Raw genomic sequence first — 13177 nt, forward strand, 5'->3', positions numbered from 1 at the left:
CATCCCACCTTCTCTCACGAGGACAAATAATGACATCATCCCACCTTCTCTCACCAGGACAAACAATGACATCATCCCACCTTCTCTCACCAGGACAAATAATGGCCTCATCCCACCTTCTCTCACCAGGACAAACAATGACATCATCCCACCTTCTCTCACCAGGACAAATAATGACATCATCCCACCTTCTCTCACCAGGACAAACCATGACATCATCCCACCTTCTCTCAACAGGACAAATAATGACATCATCCCACCTTCTCTCACCAGGACAAACAATGACATCATCCCACCTTCTCTCACCAGGACAAACAATGACATCATCCCACCTTCTCTCACCAGGACAAACAATGACATCATCCCACCTTCTCTCACCAGGACAAACAATTGCCTCATCCCACCTTCTCTCACGAGGACAAATAATGACATCATCCCACCTTCTCTCACCAGGACAAACAATGACATCATCCCACCTTCTCTCACCAGGACAAACAATGGCCTCATCCCACCTTCTCTCACCAGGACAAATAATGACATCATCCCACCTTCTCTCACCAGGACAAACAATGACATCATCCCACCTTCTCTCACCAGGACAAACAATTGCCTCATCCCACCTTCTCTCACCAGGACAAAAAATGACATCATCCCACCTTCTCTCTCCAGGACAAAAAATGACATCATCCCACCTTCTCTCACCAGGACAAACAATGACATCATCCCACCTTCTCTCACCAGGACAAATAATGACATCATCCCACCTTCTCTCACCAGGACAAACAATGGCCTCATCCCACCTTCTCTCACCAGGACAAATAATGACATCATCCCACCTTCTCTCACCAGGACAAACAATGACATCATCCCACCTTCTCTCACCAGGACAAACAATGGCATCATCCCACCTTCTCTCACCAGGACAAACAATGGCCTCATCCCACCTTCTCTCACCAGGACAAACAATGGCCTCATCTCACCTTCTCTCACCAGGACAAACAATGGCCTCATCCCACCTTCTCTCACCAGGACAAATAATGACATCATCCCACCTTCTCTCACCAGGACAAACAATGACATCATCCCACCTTCTCTCACCAGGACAAACAATGGCCTCATCCCACCTTCTCTCACCAGGACAAAATCCCACCTTCTCTCACCAGGACAAACAAATCAACCTTCTCTCACCAGGACATACATCATCCCACCTTCTCTCACCAGGACAAACAATGACATCATCCCACCTTCTCTCACCAGGACAAACAATGGCCTCATCCCACCTTCTCTCACCAGGACAAACAATGGCCTCATCCCACCTTCTCTCACCAGGACAAATAATTACATCATCCCACCTTCTCTCACCAGGACAAATAATGACATCATCCCACCTTCTCTCACCAGGACAAACAATGGCCTCATCCCACCTTCTCTCACCAGGACAAATAATGACATCATCCCACCTTCTCTCACCAGGACAAATGACATCATCCCACAATCTCTCACCAGGACAAACAATGACATCATCCCACTTCTCTTCTCTCACCTTACCAGGACAAACAATCCCACCTTCTCTCACCAGGACAAACAATTGCCTCATCCCACCTTCTCTCACCAGGACAAACAATGGCCTCATCCCACCTTCTCTCACCAGGACAAACAATGGCCTCATCCCACCTTCTCTCACCAGGACAAACAACAACCTTCTCTCACCAGGACAAACAATGACCTCATCCCACCTTCTCTCTCACCAGGACAAACAATCACATCATCCCACCTTCTCTCACCAGGACAAACAATGGCCTCATCCCACCTTCTCTCACCAGGACAAATAATGACATCATCCCACCTTCTCTCACCAGGACAAACAATGGCCTCATCCCACCTTCTCTCAACAGGACAAACAATGACATCATCCCACCTTCTCTCAACAGGACAAATAATGACATCATCCCACCTTCTCTCACCAGGACAAACAATGACATCATCCCACCTTCTCTCACCAGGACAAACAATGACATCATCCCACCTTCTCTCACCAGGACAAACAATGACATCATCCCACCTTCTCTCACCAGGACAAATAATGGCCTCATCCCACCTTCTCTCACCAGGACAAACAATGGCCTCATCTCACCTTCTCTCACCAGGACAAACAATGGCCTCATCCCACCTTCTCTCACCAGGACAAATAATGACATCATCCCACCTTCTCTCACCAGGACAAACCATGACATCATCCCACCTTCTCTCACCAGGACAAACAATTGCCTCATCCCACCTTCTCTCACGAGGACAAATAATGACATCATCCCACCTTCTCTCACCAGGACAAACAATGACATCATCCCACCTTCTCTCACCAGGACAAACAATGACATCATCCCACCTTCTCTCACCAGGACAAACAATGACATCATCCCACCTTCTCTCACCAGGACAAACAATTGCCTCATCCCACCTTCTCTCACCAGGACAAACAATGGCCTCATCCCACCTTCTCTCACCAGGACAAATAATGACATCATCCCACCTTCTCTCACCAGGACAAACAACGGCATTCTCTCTCACAAACAATTGCCTCATCCCAGGACCAGGACAAACAATGACATCATCCCACATCATCCCACCTTCTCTCACCAGGACAAACAAAATCATCCCAACAAACAATGACATCATCCCACCTTCTCTCACCAGGACAAACTTCTCTCACCTTCTCTCACCAGGACAAACAATGACATCATCCCACCTTCTCTCACCAGGACAAACAATAGCCTCATCCCACCTTCTCTCACCAGGACAAACCATGACATCATCCCACCTTCTCTCACCAGGACAAACAATGACCTCATCCCACCTTCTCTCACCACCAAGACCTTCTCTCAAGGACAATGACCTCATCCCACCTTCTCTCATCAGGACAAACAATGGCATCATCCCACCTTCTCTCTCACCAGGACAAACAATGACATCATCCCACCTTCTCTCACCAGGACAAATAATGACATCCCACCTTCTCCCAGGACCTTCTCTACCAGGACAAACAATCCCACCTTTCTCACCAGGACAAACAATTCATCTTCTCTCACCAGGACAAAATGAATCATCCCACCTTCTCTCACCAGGACAAACAATTGCCTCATCCCACCTTCTCTCACGAGGACAAATAATTACATCATCCCACCTTCTCTCACCAGGACAAATAATGACATCATCCCACCTTCTCTCACCAGGACAAACAATGGTTTTGTCCTTCCTTCTCTACTAAGGACAAACAATGGTTTTGTCCTTCCTTCTCTAATAAGGACAATTCATAATCTCATTCTGAATTCTCTTTCCAAGACAAACATTGAATTGTCCCACCTTCTCTAGTCAGGAAAAACCATGACCTCATTTTAGATTCTGAAACCAAGACAAACAATGTCTTTGTCCAACCTTCTCAAATCAGGACAAACAATGGTTTTGTCCTTCCTTCTCTACTAAGGACAAACAATGACCTCATTCCAAATAGTTATGCCCCCACATCAAGACAACCAGCTTGTTAATCTGTCTGTCTGTCAGTCTGTTTGTTTCTTAGCCAACCATCATCAAATTGCACTACATCTGTGGTCCATCGTCTGTATTTAATTGTGCCCGTTTGATTTTGTGACTGATCAGGTTGGCCGTCTTGGATTTGTACTTTACAAGTTTGTCATCACTATTTCTTGAGAAGCACTAAATGGACCTCTCAAATTTCCTATGTAGGTTCTCCTTTGTCCCTAGTTGTGTCCATTTGATTTTTAGGACTGATCAGAAAAACAAAATGACTGACAAGTGGCCATCATATGATTTGACTTTGAAAGATTATCATCGCTAGTTCTTGTGAAGTACTGGATGGATCTTTTTTAAATTTCGAATGTAGAATCTCCTTGGTCCCTAGTGGCTCCCATTTGATTTTGGGTTTGATCAGGAAAACAACATGCTGACAGGTAGCCAATCCAAGATGGATTTTGACTTAGGAAGTTTGTAATCTCTGTTTCTTGGGAACTACAGCATTGATTTTTCTCAAATTTCATGTGTATGTTTCCCTTGATCCCTAGTTGTGGCTGTATGATTTTGGTACTGATTTTAATTTTGAAAGATTGTTATCTCTGCTTCTTTTGAAATTCATGTAAAAGTTCCTCTATGTCCCTAGTTGTGCCTGTTTGAATCTAAGACTGATCACAAAAATAAAATTGCCAACAGGCAGATATCGTGGATATCGCCTAGTAAAGATTGTTATGTTAGGTAAGGATTATCATAGCTATTTCTGCAAAGGATAGTCAAATTTCTTATTATTAACAGCAAATACAGAGAAGAGAAAAAACGGGAGAAGATCCAACATTAAAAGACCAAATTAATGGATTTCAACTAAATTTGGTCTGAAACATCATTGAGAGTGGGGAAACATTTCTTTAATTTTGAAAGTTGATTTAATCGTTAAAATTTGGGAGCGGGGCCCTAAAAGGAGAAGTTAGGCAATATTTTATTTCAAAATGCTTTTCTTTTTTAATGCTCTAATTGATTTCATTCAAATATGGTTTGAAACATCATTGAGAGAAGGGAATCATTTCGTAAACTCAGAAAGTTGATTTGACCCCTAGGGACTTTGGGGCAGGGCTCCTTAAGGGGAAATTAGTCAATATTTTGCTTCAGAACAAACTCCTCTTTAATGCTTTAATGGATTTCAACCAAATTTTGTCTGAAACGTCTTTGAGAGTGGGGAATCATTTCTTTAATTCAGAAAGTTGATTCCATCCCTAGGGAATTGGAGATGAAGCCCCTAACGGGGAAAGTTAGTCAATAGTTTGCTTCAGAATACTAAGTCAATAGTTTGCTTCAGAATAGTACTATTTCTTAATGCTTAAATGAATTTCAACAAAATTTGATCTGAAACATCATTGAGAGTGGGAAGTCATTTCTTTAATTTGGAAAGTTGATTTGGCCCCTATGGATTTGGGGATGGGGCCCCAAAAGTGGAAAGTTAGTCAATACGTCCGGAGTGTTGATCAAAAGATATTTTATATGTCAGTCAACATGGTTTACAGGTTAGATAAATGGTTTTGTGAGAAGCCTTGGAAGAAGTGGGAGGGTTATATACCCTTTGTAACAAAGTTTATGGTGATGGGTTTATACAGCTAAGTCCATCTCTGTGGTATTTACGGCAATGCTGTTACAAGTCATGTTTGATGTATTTGGTGAATGCTTTTGTGCGCTTCATAACACAGCAATTACTCTTCAACTGAATGTATTAGAAACAAGACCGACGGCTTGTTTCCGAATTTAGACGATCAATAACTTGATACAGACCCCATATGATAATTGTATCTGTTACTGCGGTTCATTTACTGGAAGAGATCACTTACTTATTACCAGGTGTTGGAAATTTTGGATAAGAGATAGACTAATGAATCAAAGTAATTCAGAAATGTATTATTTCATTCCCTAAATAACTTGTAACCAATTAGAAGGGAGATTTTACTGTTGCCTAGATGAACAAGGAGATGATATTGCGATATATATAAAAACCTCAAGAATAAGTCTTAATTCTAAAGATTTATAATAATACTTGTACCTAACCTTAGGTTTAATGATGCATGTATTGAATATAGGATTAAAGTGACCTAACTACAATTATGTGATTAAAGTTTGTAACCACAGTTATTGGATTAAAGTCACCTAACTACAGTTACAGGATTAAAGCTACTTAACTACAGTTACAGGATTAGAGCTACTTAACTACAGTTACAGGATTAAAGCTACTTAACTACAGTTACAGGATTAAAGCTACTTAACTACAGTTACAGGATTAAAGCTACTTAACTACAGTTACAGGATTAAAGCTACTTAACTACAGTTACAGGATTAAAGTCACCTAACTACAGTTACATGATTAAAGCTACTTAACTACAGTTACAGGATTAAAGTCACCTAACTACAGTTACAGGATTAAAGCTACTTAACTACAGTTACAGGATTAAAGCTACTTAACTACAGTTACAGGATTAAAGCTACTTAACTACAGTTACAGGATTAAAGCTACTTAACTACAGTTGCAGGATTAAGGCTACCTAACCACAGTGATATGATTTAAGCTACCTAACTACAGTTATAGGACTGAAATTAATTAATCACAGTTCTGGATTTAAGCTACCTAACTACAGTTATTGGATCAAAATTACTTCTCCTTGTCTATAGGATTAGTGTTGGTCTTATCTTTGTTAATATAATGATATAATAAGTAACAAATATGTAAACTGAAGGTAAGAGCATACAGCAATGTACCTCAGATTTTATAATGAGCATTGCCTTAGCAGATATCTTGGTATGGATTAAATACCCAAATAAGTCATAGATTTGTAAACCTCCTCCATGTGCTAAACAATTCACTCATGTACTTAGCATTGTCCAAGAACAATAGTAAGCTTTTCCAAATTTTAAATATTTCAGATCCAAATAAGACTTTGGATTGGAAGATTTAATTTAATTTTCAGGAAATGCTTGGTAGACTATTTGCCTTTCCCTTGTTTATCTAACATCAGTCAATGATTGCTTCCATAACACTGACTATAGACAATTGAAAATGTATTTTTGGGAAGTTATTAGTAAAAGCGTACATGCAGAAAATGGACCTATTGGAGGGTAGCGTATGCCCAAGACTACGTTCTTGATTTATTGTTACATCAATTGATAAAGAGACCCACAACAGTTAAATGGGACAAATCCTAGGATATCAACCTCCATCATGTTTCATCTGGCTAGAAATAGGTTTCAAAATAAATTAATTTAATAACATCCAGTTTTTTCATCTGATTTGGAAGAGAAGTGCTTGATTGAAGATTTTCGTTGAAATGGGATAAAATTTGCTGATACACACGGTCACAAATACAGATTGATGACTTGAAGATTTGCTGCTAAAGCTTTTCTAGTGGTTTTTATTACTGAGCAGGATTTCAATATGGTTGTTTTTATTAACGATATTTTCTCCTATTGGCAGATTAAGTGAATGCAAGCAAACCAGCACTTTGGTCATATGCTACATTGATTTTGTATCAAAATCTTTACTACCCTGTGACTGATATTTATTTTATTAGTTGGTTGGTAGGATCACTATATGTTATAATCAGATGGTCCTTTTCTATGACAAGTTGACCTTCCTTTCCTAACAAATTACTACAACTAGACAATTGACATTGTTTACAATATGTGCTCTCCGGCTATCATATTTACATGTAAATGAACCTTTCTAAAGGTTTAATATCTTTGATTAGGGCTTTCCACCATCTGGTAACAAGGCCTATTGTTATGCTTCTTATTATTTTAATTCTTCTTCTTCTGAAATTTATGAGCTCAAAACCTTTTGATCAGTAAGAGAAAGGTTTATAGTCTGTTTAGTACTATGTACGTGTAACATTTTTAAGTAACAAGGTAGGTCATAAATCCAGTATGGTTGCCATGATGTTCTATGTCAAATAAAAAAGCTTGCTTTTGGTTTAAAGGTCACAAATTTTAAATCCTTTTCATTTTTTGCTTCTTTTGAAAATTTTATTTACAGGTTGATGCTTTGGCATTTACCATTAAGGTTGAATGCCATTTCAGAAAAAATGCTTTGATCTTTTAAGATGCCAACAAATTGGTAAAACTTGTTTTAGACCTATATCAATTACTTCAATTTTGCTTAATTTATATTGGAAATGTTTCCTCAGATGATCTCTACCATTTAGTGACATTTTTAACTTTATCAGAAAAACAATTGCCTATCATGACATCATATCTGATTTTGCCGATAATTGCAATATCTCCTAGATTGCTGTATGTATTGAATTCAGCTAAGGATATGTTATGTCAAATAACAAATAAAAAACATCTCTCAGGAAATAATTTTTTGTAAAATGTCAACTTTCGGTAGGACTGCATTTTGAATTGATATATGGAACAGGTTTTTAAAAGATTCTTCTCAAATTCTACAGGGCCTAGAGGCTAGATATTTCAAATTAAACATCTTTGGGTCATGGGCTATCAAGTTTCCTAATATAAATGAACTTGAGTCAATTTCAAGAACACAGGGGCCAATTATGTCAAAATCTTTAATTAGTATTTTCCCAATAACCAAGAGGCACATGATGAAATTTGTTAGTAGCATACTGTAATCAATTGCTATTGAATGTAGTAATGTAACCTCGTCTGAAATTTTGAGGTCTTATACTCAATAGGGGTCAGAGTTGAAACTTGCCGTTTTGGGTAACAAACTTTGAAAACGGTTCTTGATAGGGACCAAATTTGAAAATTGCTATTTTGGCGAGAAGTAGAAGGAAAAACTTCTACAGGTTCCATAGTACCACAGGGTCTAGAGCTATGTTCTGGTCATTAGATTTGATAATATGAATTAGCTTGACCTCCTTTCAAGGAGAGGTACAAGGTGATGATATGTGACCATTTACATATTGCTGTTGATAGTAGTAAGAAAATATTGTGTCAAATGTCAACTTCCAGGTTTAGGAAAGGGTCACATGTAGAAAGTTCTTTTTTGGGTAACACAAATAAATAATTTGAAGCTGTGCAATCAAGAATCTAGATATATAATATATTAATTGCTTGAAGGGTTAGCCATCATGTTTGTGGAAATGATTGACCTTTAGGTGAGATGTTGTGTATAGGTGAAAAGCTTGTCAAATCATTTGTCAACAATTTCTAGTTTGTAAATGTTTATAAGGGAAAAAAAGTAACATTATTTGAATATCTATTATATCATTAAATTTTCCTGCAATATTTTCTACCATTTCTATTTCATCAATCCAGTGCTTCATCATTCCCTCGTGAATTCATGTCAGTAACTTTTATCAAGTTTTCACAGACTTATAAGGACAAATAAAGGAGAAGTTTGAATTTGACGGTTGTAGGGTCAAGGTCAAGGTCACTGTTTTTCTTATTTTTAGAAATGCCATGTCAGCATGGCAGGTCAAGGTCAAGGTCACTGTTTTTCTTATTTTTAGAAATGCCATGTCAGCATGGCAGTGGCATTCCTTTAACTTCAACAGATATGGCAGCAATTTCATGAATTTTCATAAATAAACTTGTTCATTACAACATTATTGGTAAACATATTTTTTTAGTGAATGCAGAAAGCAATTCTATGAAATTAATGAACATCCTGTTTTCCAACACTGCCAAATATAGGAAAAATAGATGTGGCAGGTGTATTCATTCAATGGCCGTGTCAGCTTCAGGATGAATCGATATATATAAAAACTTATATAGTTAGTCTATATTGTTTGACAATTACTGTTGACTATTTTGAAACTCTCCCCAACTGATTGAATGGCTTTGATTTCAAACTCATGAATTGGTTCTTTTTAATTCCAGGATTGTAGAAATCTACAGCAGAAGGTTACAGGGTGAGTTTTTGTACACAAACAAAGCTGTGAAATCAATAGTCTTTGTGTTTAATTTTTTCTCTCTTAGCCTTATCAATAATTATTTGTAATATAAGATCACATCAATATAATACATATTCAAATATTCTTGGTAAATGTGGATTGCTGTTATATATCAATAATTTATTTTTTTCAGTACAAGAACGACTGACCAAGCAGATAGCTGTTGCCATCACTGAGGCTATACAACCCTCTGGTGTGGGCGTGGTGATCGAAGCTACGTAAGTGCACATCCCCTGTACTCTGTCTCTGACTCCAAGTGATGATTGGCACCAAAGATTGCCTCTTTGTCTTTTATGCTCTTATTTTTATTATCAAGAAGAAATTATCCGATGCAATAAAAGCTGCAAGACTCGAAAACATCTGATTTATTCTGCTAAAAGGTGGGGAAAACATAGTCGCTGACTCAAAGAGATGTATTACAAAGATGTTATTAGAATTTCTACTGAAACTGCTGTCTCTAGGTTTATATAATTACTAGATATGGGCTGAATGTACAAATAAGGTACAGGTTGATTTATATAATTGGAGGTAACTTTCACTTTGGTGGTAATTATGGTACAGTGTACTGGTATGTGTTATAGACAGATGTACAGAAGGATGGTAATTATGGTACAGTGTACTGGTATGTGTTATAGACAGATGTACAGAAGGATGGTAATTATGGTACAGTGTACTGGTATGTGTTATAGACAGATGTACAGAAGGATGGTAATTATGGTACAGTGTACTGGTATGTGTTATAGACAGATGTACAGAAGGATGGTAATTATGGTACAGTGTACTGGTATGTGTTATAGACAGATGTACAGAAGGATGGTAATTATGGTACAGTGTACTGGTATGTGTTATAGACAGATGTATAGAAGGATGGTAATTATGATGTATGGTGAGGATATTTGATAATTACAGTAGATGTGTTTCATATGTATTTCAATACAGACATATGTGTGAAGATATAATTATTATGGTATATGGTGATGATTAGTCATGATAATTATGGTGTATGTGTATTTATGTTTCATTACAGACACATGTGTATGGTGATGCGAGGAGTACAGAAGCTGAACAGTAAGACTGTGACAAGTACAATGCTTGGAGTATTCCGGGAGGATCCTAAAACACGTGAGGAGTTCCTCACTCTTACATGCTCGAGCAGATAGATCACACACAGTAAGCATGCTTTAGCTTACTAACACCATCACCAACTAACAAATCTGAACAGTGTAATAACCTTTACGTCACACATAAACTACACTGAAGATATAAGCCAAGGATACATTACTTAAACACAAATTCAGACCATTGGCTTATTACAGGAGAGTAAAATTACATCGGCTTGTAATTTTACTGAAGAGCAAAAAAATAGAAAAATGAAAAGACCATGGGATATAATTCAGTTATCAACAAAAAAACACAACCAACTTCAACATCACCACCATGTACAACTGTAACACCACTATCACTGACAACATCATCACCACCATGTACAACTTTACCACCTTATATGACAACAACATCACCACCATGTACAACTTTACCACCAACAACAACATCACCTCCATGTACAACTGTACCACCTTAACTGACAACAACATCACCACCATGTACAACTTTACCACCAACAACAACATCACCTCCATGTACAACTGTACCACCTTATATGACAACAACATCACCACCATGTACAACTTTACCACCAACAACAACATCACCTCCATGTACAACTGTACCACCATCACCACCAACAGCCTTACCATTATTGAGTATCATGGTCAGTTGAACCACCACAATAAGCCTCATAACAATGAACATCAACACAAGGTTAAACATCAGAACCACTACCAATACCAACGCAACAGTACTGTAACAAATACTACACTAACAACAACAGTGCCAAAGGGTGGAACAATATAAGCCCATCCTATGCCAAAGTTCAGGATTCAGGATGGAAAGAAAACAAATGCTGAAAGTGTAATAAGGATTCAAAATGTCAGGGGGAAAAGAATGCTAGATGTTCAATGGGAAAATCTGTTTTTTAAGTTTTTTAGTTTTAAAGAGGTGGGTGGAAAAAATGAAGGAAATCACATGACAAGATTAAAATGCTGAAAAATAACAAAGGGCAATATTGTTTTGAACATGATAACATGATCTCATGTTGTGGCTTTAAAATTGACCTGGTTTAAAAAAAAATCACTCAAAAACTGAAGAAGATATCTAGACAAGTTTAAAATGGTGAACAAAACAATGGGAAATAACTCTCCCTAAAATTGTAAAATCCCATAGCTTCTGAGGAAAACAAAATTTCATATAATGTTTATAAAGCCTACCAAATTTTCTATAAATTGGTAATTTCCAAGGAATGAGAACTCCATACAAAATTAAAATGGTAAAAAACAAAGGTTCAGAACCGTTTCATAATTTGTTGAATCAAATTTCTGTGTAGGAAAATACAGCTTCATGTCATAAAACATTATGACAGTCATCACTGCCAACAACTACATCACCACAACAACCACAAGTGGCATTTCCATCACACCTCCTTAGTACTACAACACCACTACATTATCATCACTGCTCCACCACCATGTCTACAGTGTCACCAGAATATCACATCAACACAACAGTACTACAACACCACTACATTATCATCACTGTTCCACCACCAAGTCTACAGTGTCACCAGAATATCACACCTCCTTAATACTACACTCCACTACATTATCATCACTGCTCCACCACTATGTCTACAGTGTCACCAGAATATCACACCTCCTTAGTACTACAACACCACTACATTATCATCACTGTTCCACCACCATGTCTACAGTGTCACCAGAATATCACACCTCCTTAGTACTACAACACCACTACATTATCATCACTGTTCCACCACCATGTCTACAGTGTCACCAGAATATCACACCTCCTTAGTATTACAACACCACTACATTATCATCACTGTTCCACCACCATGTCTACAGTGTCACCAGAATATCACACCTCCTTAGTACTACAACACCACTACATTATCATCACTGCTCCACCACCATGTCTACAGTGTCACCAGAATATCACATCAACACAATAGTACTATAACACCACTACATTATCATCACTGCTCCACCACTATGTCTACAGTGTCACCAGAATATCACACCTCCTTAGTACTACAACACCACTACATTATCATCACTGTTCCACCACCATGTCTAGAGTGTCACCAGAACATCACATCTCCTTAGTACTACAACACCACTACATTATCATCACTGTTCCACCACCATGTCTACAGTGTCACCAGAATATCATACCTCCTTAGTACTACAACACTACTACATTATCATCACTGTTCCACCACCATGTCTACAGTGTCACCAGAACATCACATCAATACAATTGTACTAAAACACCACTACATTATCATCACTGTTCCACCACCATGTCTACAGTGTCACCAGAATATCACACCTCCTTAGTACTACAACACCACTACATTATCATCACTGCTCCACCACCATGTCTACTGTGTCACCAGAATATCACATCTCCTTAGTACTACAACACCACTGCATTATCATCACTGTTCCACCACCATGTCTACAGTATCACCAGAATATCATACCTCCTTAGTACTACAACACTACTACATTATCATCACTGTTCCACCACCATGTCTACAGTGTCACCAGAACATCACATCAATACAATTGTACTAAAACACCACT

General features: G+C 38.2%; 1 protein-coding gene across 1 annotated transcript in view; it reads left to right on the forward strand.

The window, feature by feature from the left end:
- Positions 1–10612, forward strand: part of LOC132562261 (GTP cyclohydrolase 1-like) — a 28997-nt gene extending 18385 nt beyond the window's left edge. Inside the window, exons 4-6 of the mRNA XM_060227000.1 lie at positions 9379–9410; positions 9586–9670; positions 10480–10612. Of these exons, the coding sequence (XP_060082983.1) occupies positions 9379–9410; positions 9586–9670; positions 10480–10612 (250 nt within the window). The remainder of the gene's footprint in view (positions 1–9378; positions 9411–9585; positions 9671–10479) is intronic.
- Positions 10613–13177: the final 2565 nt, after the last annotated feature.

Source organism: Ylistrum balloti, unplaced genomic scaffold (genome assembly GCF_031769215.1).
Source record: "Ylistrum balloti isolate Yb309-2 unplaced genomic scaffold, AGI_CSIRO_Ybal_v1 Utg371384, whole genome shotgun sequence".
NCBI lineage: Eukaryota > Metazoa > Mollusca > Bivalvia > Pectinida > Pectinidae > Ylistrum > Ylistrum balloti.